The 16,468-nt window shown below is 42.3% G+C and overlaps 1 protein-coding gene across 1 annotated transcript in view; it reads left to right on the top strand.

Moving 5' to 3' along the window:
• kiaa0825 (KIAA0825 ortholog) overlaps positions 1-16,468 on the top strand; it is a gene marked incomplete at both ends in the record, with an annotated part of 108,434 nt that overhangs the window by 34,276 nt on the left and 57,690 nt on the right. Inside the window, 7 exons of the mRNA XM_080500037.1 lie at positions 935-1,114; positions 2,811-3,041; positions 3,144-3,448; positions 3,630-3,736; positions 6,129-6,273; positions 7,721-7,876; positions 9,342-9,436. Of these exons, the coding sequence (XP_080356163.1) occupies positions 935-1,114; positions 2,811-3,041; positions 3,144-3,448; positions 3,630-3,736; positions 6,129-6,273; positions 7,721-7,876; positions 9,342-9,436 (1,219 nt within the window). The remainder of the gene's footprint in view (positions 1-934; positions 1,115-2,810; positions 3,042-3,143; positions 3,449-3,629; positions 3,737-6,128; positions 6,274-7,720; positions 7,877-9,341; positions 9,437-16,468) is intronic.

The raw sequence follows: 16,468 nt of genomic DNA, 5'->3' as shown, positions 1-16,468 counted from the left end.
CTAATTTAGCCCTGTCATTTTAAAATAGTCCAGCATTAGTCAGAAGGAAAGCCATGTTGCCCTCCATCATAGCGCCCCCTCATTGACTGCTAGATTGCATACACTCCGCTATTCAAATAGCTGTCATCTCCCACACAGCAGACAGACAGACCGCTGGATGTCTGCCACCTCTGGAGCGATGGGCCTTTCCTTAGCAACCCCTGTCAACTTAACACACACACACACACACACACACACACACACACACACACACACACACACACACACACACACACACACACACACACACACACACACACACACACACACACACACACACACACACACACACACACACACACACACACACACACACACCTCTATCCTCAGCCCTGTGCTCAGACAGCAACCCCCACAAGGACACCCTGTCAAAACCTCTTCCTTTTCACTTCCTGTCTCCATATACTGTGGATCCCACAGCCAGGGGCTTTGAAATCTGTTTCTTTTTCTGTGTTTTTTTCTGGTCTGTGTTTTTTTTTTTTCTCCAGCTAACACAGATGTGGATTTTTCTTCCCCCTCTATTCCACAACTCCTTTTGTTCATCCTTTCTGTTAACATGAGTCAGGTTGGGCAGTCTTGACATTTTCTATTGTGTTTTTGTTCGCATTTATTGAGCTGCTGTTTCATAGCATAGATTTTTACATTCTTCTATATAAGGTTGATAGTTTCTGAATTATACATTCAACAAACTGTCAGATTTTACACTCACCTACACATCTCTGAGTGCACACGACTAATCCTTTCCATTTCTTTTATATGCTATTGTTTGTGTGGGTGTCAGCTGCATCCTGAATGTTCTGATTTCATAAATCCATTGACATTTTCAAATGTCCCCACTTTTTTTTTTTTTTTCCCACAGAATTTTTTTAACAGACCGATTCTATTTCCCCCCCAGATTTTTGTCAGGAGAACAGCTTCCAAGTGCCCCCAGAGAATTGCAAAGCAGGAGATGATTTCATAGTTGCATTGTTCAATCTTTTGTCCAGCCTGAATGATGTTCCCAAGGCCTTGGCGATGGCCCTTCAACCCTACCTGGAGAGGGCTCACATATGGGAACATCTCTACACACTGGCAGGTAAAATAACAACTGGCAGCTGTAATGTAGTGGCTCAGGAGTCATTACCACAGGCAGACACTACGATTTCATGGCGTTGCAGTTTATTGACACTTTAATCACTTTGGGACACAGTGACATTCAAACCTACGGAGGATTTTTAGAATCATCTGTAAGCCTAGAGTGAATACCTTTTGGGACTGTGGGGAGGTACTGGAAGTACAGTGCTTATACAGTTTTGTCCTAATTAGATAATAAAGGTTTTTTCAAGTATTTCTTTTTTTTAAATGTACTATCCATTGCTTCTTAAAAGCCAATGTTGACATTGCATTGATCGACGTCAAAGCAGGACTATAACACTGCACTTATTCACCGAATTTTACATCTGCCTTTCCCTGGCTGGCTTTAATACAGAGCTTCTTCAGAACTCATGTGGAGTGTGCAGCTCTTTTTAGTGGTGATTGTTATATCCTTGGTGAGTGGTAATTATTGTAGCATAAATTAGGGTGATTTGAGAAGTGTATTTGTATGGAGAGAGGGTGGGAAAGAGCAAGGGACGGGTTGACAGAAGGAATGAACGAAAGTGAGATATAGTGTGCCACAGAGAAATTCTCAATGTCATCCAATCATCATTTATCCTCACAGGATAATTAGTTTAATTATTGGACTCTTCCAAATCTTTGTATTATAATTTTGGTTACAGGATACCCCCAGTGCCCCCATTTCTATTTAATCTGCTCACTGAGTTAACTTTCATAGATTGCATTTCAGAGATTCACTATTTCTCCACTTACACTGATGTTTCATCACACTGTAGCGGGTTGTTTCAAATCAATACACAAGTCAATACAGTAGCAGGCAGTACAAAGTCTGAGAATCAAGTGACTTTGAAAAATAGGTCTAGGTCTCACCTGACACAGAGCGCTTTCCCTTCAAAAAGCTGTATCGTTTTCTGTGTCACGCTCCTCTTTTTCTGTGGATCCGAGGTCACACATTTGTTGGGCATCCCTAGAGACTTCAGTGCACTTCTAGTGCTTCACACATCACTATTTCTCCCTTTTGTAGCCTTTGGTTTTACAGCCAGAGCTATAGGAACTTTATGGGTGCAATACAACTTCATGCTGTAGCTGCTCAGCTATCAATATGAGCAGGATATGAAAGGGCAGAGCAATGAAAGACACAGCGCACCTGGAGAAGGTAGTAGAGGTCCTACAGGCAGGTCATCCGGGTTTAATGGAAACCATCTGAATTTAGCTTTACTTGACTTTGTAACGTTGTGCAGATTCGTGAGATTTCTGATGTGTCATTGTTTTGGGTGCTCTTATTGTTTAGAATGATGAGCAACTACAGTGACATAATGACTGGTTTGTTACAAAAGCCAGAATCAATACAACATAATATGAAAGGTGACCCATTCTAATGTGGTGGTGGTCACCCTTCATTTTTATGTCTTTTGTATCACATTTCAGAGGAAATTTACAACTGCAACGCTTTGATGGTATAATGAATAATGGAGTATTTTTCATATTCTTCTGGGGAATAGTTTTAAAGAACCTCTGATGCCGTGAGATGCATCTGTGTTTTGAAACCATGCCAACTACAGTGTTAACATCAAGACATTGATTTTTATTAGATCCAGCAGAATATATAGTATTGAAGACCTTTAATTGTATGTTTTTCAGACTTTGTTTTTGCTTTTTCTTTTCATTTTTGTCAGACACAACTCATGCAATACCCGAGGTGATCAGATGTATCCGGGCAATAGTCACCAAGTGTACCGACAGCCTCCTGCTGCACCTGGTCTCTATGGTGCAGGATTGGCAAACCACAGAGGAACCCAGTGGAATGTCGTTCAAGCGCACTGTGCCAGAGAGTGTTTTGGCTAAAATACCCAAAGAGTGGAACTCCACACATCTGGATGCAAGAGGAAAAGACACAGTCACAAAGAGTATGCAAACACTGCGCGTAACATTCTAAAATCAGTTTTTAACGCTTTATTTTTTGTTGTTGTTGTCTGCTTTTGAAACTCATGGTTTCTTTCTCCTTCCAGCTGGCATATCATTATCAATTCAAGCATTGTCCTTCATTTTTACCAACCTGCCCTTGGCTGTTGCATCCTTGCCTCTCCCCATCCGCTTCCTCTTCCAAGTGGGAGAAAAACACCTCTCTCAACATGTCCGGCAGCTGCGCTCAGTGGGCCTGTTGCTCTGGGCCTTTCTGAGCTGCCTGATCCAGGGCCTGGAAGACCCAGACACACGGGAAGAGATCAGTGGTCTGGCTCTGGACCGTTGGGTAAAGGAACGTCTGTCACTATTGGCGGAGTGCCTACAGGGTGCTATAGGCATTCAGCAAAAGGTAATATCATTTTAATTGATAATAATATCAATAGTACTCTGAAGCAACTTTACTGATGTACTGTAACTTAAGGATAACCTTTTTACCAATATGGCATTGTGTGTATAGATATAAATTTGTGTATGTATTATATTGTTGTGATATATTGCAATTACTTATTTTCTTTAATGGTCTTTGACAGGGCATTCCCAAACCCACAGTGCATAAAGTACTGCAGGCTCTGGAGGAAAATCGTCCCAAGTGGATCAACATGCAGCTGCAGAAAGCTCGCAAACTCTGCTCAGACAGGTGAGAGGTCAACGACAATGGTTAAGCATGAGGTCAAGGTCAGAGACGTGCTGATGGTAGTTTATATAAATGATTCTATCCTTTCAGCAAAGTGCTATTTGTTTTCAATCAGTAACGACCCATCAATAAAAAAATGACTTTATTTAATTTTGAGACTTTTGATTGGAAAAACATGCTTTTATAAAAATTAATTTTCCTGCTATATATTTGTTTTGTGATTCGTCAATAAAAAGATGGAGTTTGAAGGCAAAGGGTCAATTTTGTCAAACTGACTGATAGTGCAATTAGGTTCTTGACATGAAAAAAGATCCTAGGCAAAACACTGAAACAAATGTGTATTTTTAATTGAGCGTTTAAAATCTGATCTATCATATCATCAAGGTAGTTTTTCAATAAAAACAACTCTGAGTAAAATCAATGAAATACAAACGTGTTTGTTATGGTAAATGATGGACGTGCCACCTGATTGAGTGGACTGCGGGTTGGAGTGATGGGAAACCTGCTTTCATTTTGGGGGGATCTGTGACCTTTGGCTCCTTATTTTGCAGCTCGTTCCCAGAACCGGTGTCTTTGGTTGCACACTTCATCATAACAAACTCTAGATGCATCCATCCTCATAAAAAGGCGATTCAGCAGTCTAACAATTTTAAAAAAATGAAATAAATAAAAACACTGAGTGGATTATGGCCAGTTCTCGGAAATGCTGTCTGTCACAGTGACAGGAAGAGGGGATGAGCAGGGGAGGAAAAAAAACTGGAGTAGAGAGAGCAGTGGAGGGGTGGTGAGGGGGTTGAGTGGATAAGTGAAAGAAGAGTGATTATGTATCACCTGTCTGAGGCATTCAGTGGGATCATTACTATTCATTAAACTAACCTTCACAGGGAAGTGACGCCTGGCTTGTAAACAATCAGAATACAGTGTCAGAAAGTGAGGGAGAGAGTCAGAGAGAGAGAGAGGGGAGGATGTAATAGCTCCTAAAAGCACGCACGCACACACACACACACACACACACACACACACACACACACACACACACACACACACACACAAAACAAAGTAAACCTCTTTACAAAAAACATTTGCCCATTTTTGCGGGCCCTTCTCTGCACCTTCATCCCACTTTCCGTCTTACCTTACCCAACTATAACCCCCCCCCCCAACTCCTCTCCACAGCACCCACCTTGTCTTTGCAAAGTAATTTGTAGAGGAGAAGATTATTGTTCTCCATCATGGTGACCCTGGCTGGGCTGACGGGATGCATACACAGATGAAGATGAATGCAGTTATTCCTTGGCGGAGGTCTGCCTCTTTCAGGGCACATTGGCCCTAATGACATGATTGATAGGCTGTCCCAAATCCGGAGGGGCCCTCATTAATCACCCCGCTGACTGAATCCAATCATCTGCTTCACCTGCACAGTGATGGACAGGAAAGGATACAGCGCAGGTGCTGACACGGATGCACAGCAACCATCGCCGACAACACCACCGCCAGGCCACCAGGCAAAAGAATGAGGCGATGTATATGGACGAGATGGGGCTCCTCTTCTTTTGCCACTCTCAATGTCAAACAGCCAATGGCTGTCTGACAGGCAACACTGTTTCTGCCACCTTATAATTACAAAGGGGAAGAGAGGGAGCGGGAGAATGAGAGGGAGAACAATGACAGCAAGTGTATGTGAAGGGGAAGATTTGATGGACGGTAGTGTGAAATCCATCCATACAGGAAGGGCAGGAAAATGATGCGGGCGTCTGCCAGGGCAGGGGACTGTGCATGTGTGAGGACTGAGGACCTTGACACACACACACACACACACACACACACACACACACACACACACACACACACACACACACACACACACACACACATGTACGCACACACACACACACCGAATCACTTTTCACTTTTAGTACAACAGCATCCTTTGGTGAAACACCTCTATGTGTCTCGTGAATTGTAATGAAAACACTGAAAATTGTTTTTTTTAATTTTTATTCAAACCTTAATAATTAGTTTGCATTGCTCACTCATTTTTGCCGGAATGAGCCTTGACTGAATAGGGTGGACTTCGGATATGGGAGCGAATTGTAATTTATTTTCTTGCCATGAATTGCAGCTTTTGTTCATTTGCCCTCTGGAGTGGCTGCTCTCTCTAGAAAATGAAGAAAAACATAAATTTTAAGCTCAAGAGTTGGTTAATTTTGTGTATCGAATTCTCTGTTTTATCCCAAATTCCTACCAAAAGTTAAAAAAAAAAAAAAAAACCCAACACACTTCCTTTGCTGGGGGTGATATTACGATACGAGCTGACGCCTCCCCTCTTCTTGTTTTGTTTTTATGCTTTCTGTCCCACCCACCCCCCTTCTTCCCACCTCTGTTTCTTTCACAGTGTATTTGAGCAAAGAAGGGAGAGAGGAGTTGCTGCGGCTGAACTGACTGAGCAGAAAATAGGCCTGATGCTGCTGGAGGTCTGCCACAAAGCAGGTGGCAGCAACTACCTGAGGCAGATCTATCACATCATCCAAGGCAATGAGGTAGGGAAGCACTTGCTCTCCCCAGCAATTAGGTGGCTGCTGGCCTGAGGCCGCAGGCTGTTCAGGAGAGGGAGACAGAGGGAAGGGGGCTGCTGCCTGTGTGCAGTATGCTTCTTCTCATCTTCTGTTGTTCAGGTGACCCAGAGAATGCGAACTTTCAGTGGATTTCCAGTGGTACACTCTCACCGCATGTGGAGACGACGAAGCCTCATGGAGGCAGTAAGCACTTCTGAGGAGACCTAAGTGATTCTCAAGCTGGTTTGATAAAACTTCTTCACTGAAGCTCGTTGCAGTCCCGATTATAGAAAATTCAAATCAGCCCCTCATACAGTGCACTACATTTATATATCACCAAGTTGAAAACATTAAGTGAATCAGTTAATCACAATATAGGTTTGGAAAAAGTCTTACTGTTGACAAAGTAAATCAATAGACTTAGATCCACCAACGTACCTTTTCCCATTTTTCTATAGCATACGCTCATATGAAAGTATGACTCATAAATTTTCCTCTAAAAGTTCTAAATAAGCTTGTAAAATCTGGACTCTCCCTTTCATAAGAAACACAACTAAATTGGAGGTGAATGGTGTCTTTGTGTGAAGGCTATTTATCATTGCAGTTTCAGTATTTATGAAAGCAGGACTTTGTATTTAGTATCAAGTCAAAATAAGCAACCGAACATCAGTGGTTGTGACCAAATATGGTGTGCCTCCCTCATGTGTTTTTAACAGTTTTCGCAAGCGCGGTGTAAATTTCCTGCTGTTGATGTAACTCATAAACAACAGTAACTTCACACAGCAGTGTGCGTGACTATGAATGGGATTCCCAAAAATGTGGTCTGAGTTTCCCTCAGCTCCGGCATGTCGACCCAAACCAAGGTCAGCACAAGAGCACGCAGGTCAGGGACAGAATGGGCCGCTGGTTATGTGGAGGGAGAAAAGGTTCAGAGGGCCTGTCAAGCTGACGGATGGGAACACAGTGAATTCTCAACAGGACACCCGTGTACCATGAACACACACGCCAAGACATACTGTACACAGGCTCATTACTTCATACGGTACTTCTCTGAAGACACCTGCAACAAGTAATGGCAACAGAGGTTAAAGTAACAATGTGTACAAAGAAAATTTGTTCTGAGAACTCCTTATTTGTTTTCCTTCAATGCTGCTGATTCATTTTGGAATAAATGATTTGAGACCATCACTCTTATTGTGGTGCTTGCCTGAGAAGTGTAAGATCATGTTCAAGATCATTTGTAAACCAAATGATCCTGGGAGCTGAAATCTTTTGATTGTGAGCTGTTGCTGTTTAAGTTTGAGAAAGTTGGAGTTTTAACTTTGGCCACTCTTTCTGCTCTACCAGGTGTTATATTTACACATTTGTTGGAACTGTTATCAATCGGAGTATATCTCCATTGCTCATGTATCTCCTCACATCTTGGTTACAGGAGCTGCTGATGTCTAAACTGAGTGACCGCACAGACTTGCCAGATGATCTTCCTCAGTCGGTGAACTTTGAGCTGGGCTCTGTCGGGCCCATGGGTACCGACAGTTTCAACCCTCTCTACCAGTTTGACCATATTGGCAGGAAGAAGCTGGATCAGGTTTGTCCAACCAGTTCAGATTGGAATCCAAACGTGTGTTTATCACTAATGTTGTCTCTGTGATTTTTAAATCGATTCTTGTAGGAATTATTCAAGCAAGCTTCTTTAAGTTTTAAGACTTTCTGCCGTGCGCATGTGCATGCAGTGTGGTGTGGTTTTCTATTAACCAAGGCCAAGGGCTTAATGTTGAAGGTTAGGAGTGTTTGAGTCTCTGGTGAACTGGATACTGTGGCAGTCTCTGAAGTTGTCAAGTCTTTCTGGGGCTTGGCTCTCGTATTCCCCACAGCCTTTTCCAAGCCAAAGTTTGGCTGGCAGGAAGAAAAGAGCACGGAAAAGGTGAAACTACTAAAGAATTTTTTTTTTTCATAAAGAAATGAGTAATGTTAAAGGAGAGCGCCATCTTAAAGTGCACTTCTTTGAAGCTTTGAACCGTATACCCTCTTATCCCAAACTTATCCCCAGGAGTTCCACCATGATGTTCAGTTAATTGTTATATATATTTTTTTCCTCCAGAAAGGGGTTAAGTCTTGCTACAGGTAGCTTTATTTTACTGGCAAAATAGTCCACTTTCCTCATTATTTCCCTCCCACTAGGGAAATATTGTTGACATCATACAAGACAACAAACAAAGGCAAGTATTCCCTCAAGATAAGCTTGTCAGTCTTTCTACTTAAAAAAAAAAAAAATCAATTAGATACATTTATATATTTGTGATCCTTTACAATGTAGCTTTGTTGTTGCTATTGTTTTTCATCAACAGACACTTTTAATCCGAGGACTTGGCCTGTTTTCGGCTTATCACAGGAGGCTGCATAGCTTTGCATAGAAACACCCTATTAAGAGAATGATTAAAATGCCTTCTCCGCTTCAGGTGCCTGTGTTGTTTGTCAAATAAAATGGAGGGAGGAGGAAAAAAGTTACATCCATCAATCACCTATGAGGAAGAAGCAGAGGGGGATTGGCTGGATGGAATGAACGAGTGGAGTTCTCCTCCTTTTGTCAATAAAACTCAGCCTGGAGTTAAGAGTGACATTTTTGCAATCAAAGCAATCTGATTTTTATTTGCTTTCCCAATATGGTGATAGTACCAAGTGTGTTAGTCCATGTGTGTGCATGCATGTGTGCGCGTGTTTAAGAAAAAGAGAGGGAGGGGCTGGCGGGGTGCCATTGAAGATGGAGAGAAAAAAGGCATAGCAAGAAGAGTAACGACTCCCTCCAAAAATTGATTTATCTTTCTATAAATGATGGCTACATCCCCCCAAATGGATTTATAAATTAATTGCTGTCTTATTGGAATAAAAACCTTCTTGTGCGGACATGATTGATCGCCTGATGTCGGTGGCCTGCACTGGAGACCCCCCCCACCCTTTCTCCTTTGTTAGTCGGTCCCAGCTGGAGCGGTAATGCACTGATGATATTAACCCTGATTAATAACTAACAATACCCTATCCTCATACATCAACAGAGTGTCGTGGTTGACTGGGCATGGGACTGGCCGAGGCTGCTGCCAGTCTATCAGGGCATGAATCAGGTCACCTTCAAAACTCTGCTGGCCAACAGGTAAAACATTTCACTTGTTACAGATACACATACACATCTCCTTATTGCAGCTCTCTCATACGTTGAAAGCTTCAATACTGCAACAGGATCAATTAGCTACCCTGTTCTTTGTCTGTGATACAAACTTTTTTGACACCTGAAGAATGGAGGCTTTTTTGGGAAAGTTGATTTTCAGTGCTTTAATATGCTGTGCGAGTTGAAACTTTAAGTCGTCTCATCACAAATGCAAACATGTGCAACCAACTTCTAAGGCAAATTCATTGGTAAATGAATTAAGGCCAGCTTCCTGCATTCTGTTTGAGACACTGTGTGTGATGAGTGATTCAAGATTACAATAGATCATTGTCATTTGGTCTTGTGTCACCTGATTGAAGTTTGTTTGTTTTTTTTTTTTTCACAAGTCCACTGCTCCTGTCCCATCTTCAGCTCCTCCCCAAGCTTCCCCCCTTTTCTTTTTTGCTCTGCAACAGGCATAAATATTTATGCAGGTATGTGACACATATTAGATTGCAATACTTCAGGCTGTTCCCTGTTCTCCATTCACAGCTGTCACGCTGCCAGCTATCAGGGAGCTATGGGGCTACTGCACCTTGTCTCCACGCCTACGCCCAATCCATTCTAAATCACTGCCATTGTATCACACACACACACACACACACACACACACACACACACACACACACACACACACACACACACACACACACACACACACACACACACACACACACACACACACACACACACACACCTTTCTAACAAAGGGCAAGCTCTGCATCTGCCAAGGACACAGGCCTAATAAGGGTGAAGTACGCAGCCCTGTGCTGTGCTGTGACGAGCTTTGTCGCCTTCATGCCTCTGCCCCGTCTCCCCCACCCCCATACACACACACTCTCCTTATATGCTGCTTTGTTGCATGTTAAAACAGATACTGTCATTGCATGACTGAGCCAAATTAGTGTTTGGGCATTCATGAATGGAAACTGAATGAAGTCAGATAGGAAGAGACAGAGAGAGAGATTGAAGTTGCAGTTTGAGATTGTGAGTGACATAACAAGGGAGATGAGTCAAATCTGACTCGGAACCATTAACTATGTGGGAGTGGGAGCTCGGAGAGGAGGGGGTAAAGGTTACATAATTCACCCTAATCTCACAGTCTCCAAGTGTTGAGATTCTGTCATTTCCCTCATTAGCGTCTCTTTTGTTGGCCAGAGGAGCAGATTTCATGGAGGATTTGGTGAATGGCTTCAGTTCTGTCTGAGTCACTCACACAGAGTGGGAAGTTAGTTCCATAGCTGGTGACATGTAAGCTGTCAAAGTTTTTCTCAGATCCATCTCTGACTCAGAAATATTTCTCAAGCAATAAAAGGCCATTCATAGGATAAGCACACTGATGTCTGATCCCCTGATCCATTTGTTAGAGGAGATAAAGATAAAGCATTCTACATAATTTCTGGCTGAAGTGCCCTCAGCTGTTTTCATAGAGGCTCCACAACAATTACTCTTTTACCACTTTCACTTGCTGGACACAACCACAGCATAATTTTTTTTTCCCCATTTGATTTTATGTATTATTAGTTCTGACACTACGTTTTGCTTGCAAAAGTTATTGTAGCGTTTTGACCTTCAATGTGATGATTCACATTCCCTGCATTTCCTGTAAACATCCATATATAGTACGTGCGTGCGTGTGGATACACGTTAACAACTTGGCCCATCATCTGCCTTCTATATATTGTTATAGTGACAGGACAGTTATTGTGCCCAGAGTTTATATCACATTCTAATGGTGCAAGGCTATGAGTTAAGGGTGGTGGGCTTTTAAAATAGGGCTGGTAAATCACTGCCCAGATGACTTCATTAGCAGAGCAGGACACATGCTGAGACACTTGTAGACACACGCACGCACGCACGCACGCACGCACGCACGCACGCACGCACGCACACACACACACACACACGCGCGCGGCATCCATTTTTACTCTGCTACCTTGACTATGTAACATTGTGGGCAGACAGGAGCCAAGGTGGATTTATACAGGTGTGTGTGTCCTTCTTTGTCACCTGTCACTTCACTTCCCCCAGCATGATGGTTCATCCATCATCTGCAGATTGAGCTTTTCAGCAGAAACCAGACTGATTAATACCACCGTAGGACCCCCAGGGTTGAGTGGCTGACCTGACTTCCTGCAGGCTGGCCGTTTCATTGGGTAGATGAATCACTTTATGTATTTGTGCCAACATTCTATCCGACTTGTTTTGCAAGTGAAATGGGCTCACTTAGTAAGGTACATTGTTAATGATATAAAAGATGTAAATGGAAAAGTGGAAAATAGTTCTCACTGAATGATATGTTATGTTGTAATTTGACTGAATGGTGTGTAGGCTGACAAACCTGTTGGCTGTTGATGTGGTTTGATGAATGATGCGTCTCAAAAATGGATGGCAGGACCAATGATGGACTGACTGTCAGGAAGGATAACTGAGTAACTGTTTTTGGAGTAACTTGACCAAAAGCTAGAGTCAGTGTCCAAGAGAAGTCTGTATTAGCAAGTCTTACTTCTGTGTTTGGATGTGCAGTGTTCTTTTTGTCATACATTTCCTATATCCTCGCAGTTTTTATTCACATCTTATATTTATACCACATTCCTTTTTGGTTTTTGACATTTTACTGTACTATCAGCCCTTTCTATAGATACATTGTGTCATTTAACTCTCTTCATTGGTGCTGATACACAGAAATACCACACCACAAACTATTCAATAATCAAGGTCCATGGGTAGACCTGAACATTTCTACAGATCATTTCAGGTTTATATCAACCATCCTAATATTTATTGACTTGTCTTCAGCACATATTGAAATAAAGTTCAGATTGTTAGATGCCACAATTAAATCCATTATACACCCCAGGTTAAATAAGTGCTTGACATGTCACCTTGAACAAATTGCACACCAAGAGTTTCTGATAATTGCTCTGATCCACTGATTTGAATAGCGTCCACATTTCCTCTTTCTTTGACTTCAACTCATGAGCCACTCTTTGCTGCAGACACTTGGAATCAAAATGACTCAACTGATGCTGAATAGTTTCTCTTCGACTACCAATCTACAAATGGATAACTTAGATGCTTTGTCCTTGGTCACCCTTTGAAATCTGTTTTCTTTGACGAACACTTGTAAGTCTGTTTCAGCATACTTTTGCACAAAACAGTCCAAAGAGACTCAACCCCTGTGTAGGTTGGAATTAATGGCTGCAGCAGTGACCCTTCTCTTTCTTCTCTGACTGTGATTGTGTTACAAGGCCTTTATGTGCCACTATCTTTTCTATCATTTTTCTTCTCCATCCAAGCAAACTAAAACAAATCTTAAAAAAAAAAAAAAGTGTGGTATGGCCACAGACAAAAGTCATATTTTAACTATCATCTGCCAAGGTGACTTCTTGAAACCATTTCTGTGTGTCTGTATGTCAGTGAAGGTCTTCTGACCTGGTTGATAAGGGGCAGCCAAGTATGAGAGATGAAGCTTCATGTGTCACAGGGCACTCCTCCACTCCATCATATAAGGACCCAACATCATCCAAGGACACTCTGAAAGGCCGAAATGCACTAGTTCTGCTCCTTCAGGTATTCTTACTTTAGACCAACACAAAGACTTCTTACTTCTGTCAGCAGTAATATTAGACTTAGTTATCTGTAGCTTATGATATTTTTACAGCTGATTTTCTTACTAGGCACTAATCTCCATGTTTTTATTGCTCACACTTTGGCATTACGAAAGTACTAGTAACATTGACCCATAGATTTGAAAGCATAATATGGTAAGCTACATTGTAACTACTGAACACTAAAGCATTTCTTCTGCATTGTCTCATTGTTTCTGTTACCCCCCAGGTCCATAACAATAGCAGTTTGTGGAAAAATGCCAGTCTGTGGCATTCTCTTGCTTGAGCAGCTCCTTAAATTGCGGCGATAGACGCTTGTGCTTTCAGGAAGTGGGCAATCGCCATCTGTTCCTCAGCGCTGCCATATGGCGGGCCTTTTTTTCAGGGAATAAAATAAAAACAAATATGTCAGAATGTTCGTCTTCCTCCACGGACGCTGATCAACCTGGGGAGAAGCTGGATCTTAGTGTGTCTGGATTAATGGTCTTACTTTACGCTTCAGGGAATGAGGGAGTGTGTGTTCAGCTTTGCGTGTGCGTGTGCGTGTGCGTGTGCGTGTGTGTGTGTGTGTGCGTGCGTGTGTGTGTGTGTGTGTGTGTGTGTGTGTGTGTGTGTGTGTGTGTGTGTGTGCATGTGTGTGTGTGTGTGTGCGTGAGGACACGCATCTCTTTTGAGGGCATACACACACTAATGCACACTTATGTACCTGGAAGTATTTCTCGAATCGTTTATCTGACTTAAAGGGTGATGTTACCACATTGTTTTGAACAGTTAGTTGCTCTAGTCTTGGAAGCATTAAACAACACAGGAGAAAGCTTCAAGGTTAGCCAGAGTGACATTTCATGGCTGCCGCTGCCAAAGAAACAAGAAGAAATGCTCTCAAGCCATCATCAGACTCTCCATCTTGCGAGGCCAGGAATTCAAAAGACTTGTCACTTTTGAAAATCAGGAGAGTGTGATGTGTCATTGAGGAAGGGCTTCTTTCTTCTCTCGTCGATCCCCTTGTGCGTCCCCTCCACTGACTGACAGCTTGGGATGGGAGTTTGTGTTGGTGGAGACAGAATACATCTTTTGTCTGCTTGGTTATACATGGTGTGTTTTGTCTCCGCTACCCCTGGACAGCACTGACACATTGAGGTTTTCATTAGCCGTAAGCAGGTGGTGGGACGAGCTCGTGAGCATCAGTCTGTTTCCGTGCCCGGCTGTGCGTGTGCGCATCTGCACTGCACCAACTTGTATACTGTAAGCGTATCATGGAGGGCGTACATGTGTCTGCCTGCATGTGTGTGAATGTTCCACTATTCCATTTTAGTGTGTGCGATATTTGGAGGTTTGCTCCAAAGGCGAATAAATCAGTGATGCCTGGGATAAGGCCGTGGCCCCACCTCAAACTGCACAGACAAGCTGAGAGGCTCATTAATCAAACGGCCAGTCACAGATGTGATGGCTTCCACACAAACCGCCAGCAGACTGTGAAAGTCACATCCAACAGAGTCAACTGTCAGTGAGGCAGGCAGGTTGCACTTTTCCTCTCCCCTTTCTCTCTCCCTTTTCCCAACCCTGTTTTATTTATCCCTCACTCTCCCTTTACCTCCTCTCACCTCCAGCATGATGCCTCAGTGTGATACATCTGAAATATTTGTCTTGTCCCACTAAAAACGATCTCAGGGGTCAAGTAAAATCCATCTTCTTAGGGAGTGGTCATGGTCAAACCATTCTGGAGACACAAGACATCAGTCATCACTACAAGTTGCTCAACTCTAGTTACAACTAAGTTGAACAATATATTTGTCTCTGACCTCAACTACTGAGATTCTATCAGAGCCTTATATATTGTAATACATCTGATAAGACATGTTGGTGGTTCGTTTAAATAACGGCAATGATGCATCACATGCTGCTCATTGTGTTGAGCATTCGAAGTGCATTCGGGGTTAAGTTATGCATACCCCCCTTGTGAAAATTCAGTCTTGTGGAAATGAGTTTTTCAATCGCTTTTGAGTTATTATATCACATACAATTCCGCTGCTACAACCCCAACTCCCATGTGGCTTAAATTGGTTACAACTGTTAACAATCATTTCAGTAATATCACTATTCATTGACATAATTGTCAGTGCACAGTGCTTATGCCACAAGGCAAGCTTCTCAACAGGATTATCTGATTATCCCTTGTGTATAGTCAACTTATAGCACCTGACCTCTAAAAGTCCTCTCTTTTAAAGTGCAATTTGAGATAATTTCATAATATAAATAGAAACCTCTGTCATTATTCTAACGCCAAACCTTGGATGCATAAATAGTTGGAGAGACTTTTACGCCACAGCTAAATGAAAATGCTACTTAATCTATTGCAAAACCCTCCAAGGATGGATAGAAATGCTGGATAGAACAGGGACACGACAAATCCACTCGTTGCTGATTAAAAATGGCAAGTCCCAAGGCTCCTCAAATACACTGGGGGTGTTGCAAGTAAAGAACGTACTCTACCCAGCAAATGAGAGCCACGCTTTTGTCTTCAGCAATGGTGCAGATAGGAAGGGATTTGTCTTGTTACGATGCCAGATTTTTGAGGATGACTCCAGCGGAGTTGGAGCTTTGAAAAGCGGAGCTCCAGATTGCAAGATGACTTGCTACACAAGCCATAAGAGCAGCTGTTTGAAATACATCAATGCAGAATGAGCCATCATTCAGCATTTTTTTTTCCCTTTAAATTTTCCATGTTTTGTTTTTCTATCTTTAAAAAAATGCCTCGTCCTGTCACTGAAGGATTAGTGTTAATTTGATTGAAAAGAGGTTTGTTTATTTTTTCTTGTGCAGGTTAATTCAAATACAATGTTCTTCAATGGCATCTGATCCTACTGAGAATCAGTGTTGTGAACCTGGTGCAGTAGTGTGTAGTAATAATATTGATAATAGAAAAACCCCCCACAATATCATTATATTATACTGTATATATCGCGCCAAGGTAAAAACTAAGCAATGCCACTGCACAGTCGTAACTAAGATGCTTTGCTTACACTTACAATCTTGAAGTGCATTGTTACCTGGCTTTGCTTGCTTTGGATCAACTTTCTCTTTGAAACTCTGCTAGATCCACTGGGTATTTGTTTTTGTGTGCTTTGTCAGCAAAATAATTCCATATTTTGCCCCTGGAACTAGTTTTGTCAACCAGTTTCGATGGACTGGGATTCAGTTCAAGAAGCAGTAGCCTGTTTGACACTGTTGCCATGCTTCCTGCTGATTTACTGAGATGACTTTTTAGCTGACTGCAGCAGTCTATTGTCAAGAGCCAGTTTGTGACCGTCTGTTCCAGTCCATCATTGTATGCTTTCTCTTCTTTTTTACTATTCCATGTGCCATCTTT

The sequence above is a fragment of the Blennius ocellaris genome (genome assembly GCF_963422515.1).
Source record: "Blennius ocellaris genome assembly, chromosome: 7".
Taxonomy (NCBI): domain Eukaryota; kingdom Metazoa; phylum Chordata; class Actinopteri; order Blenniiformes; family Blenniidae; genus Blennius; species Blennius ocellaris.
This window is presented reverse-complemented; position numbering and strand designations above follow the sequence as displayed.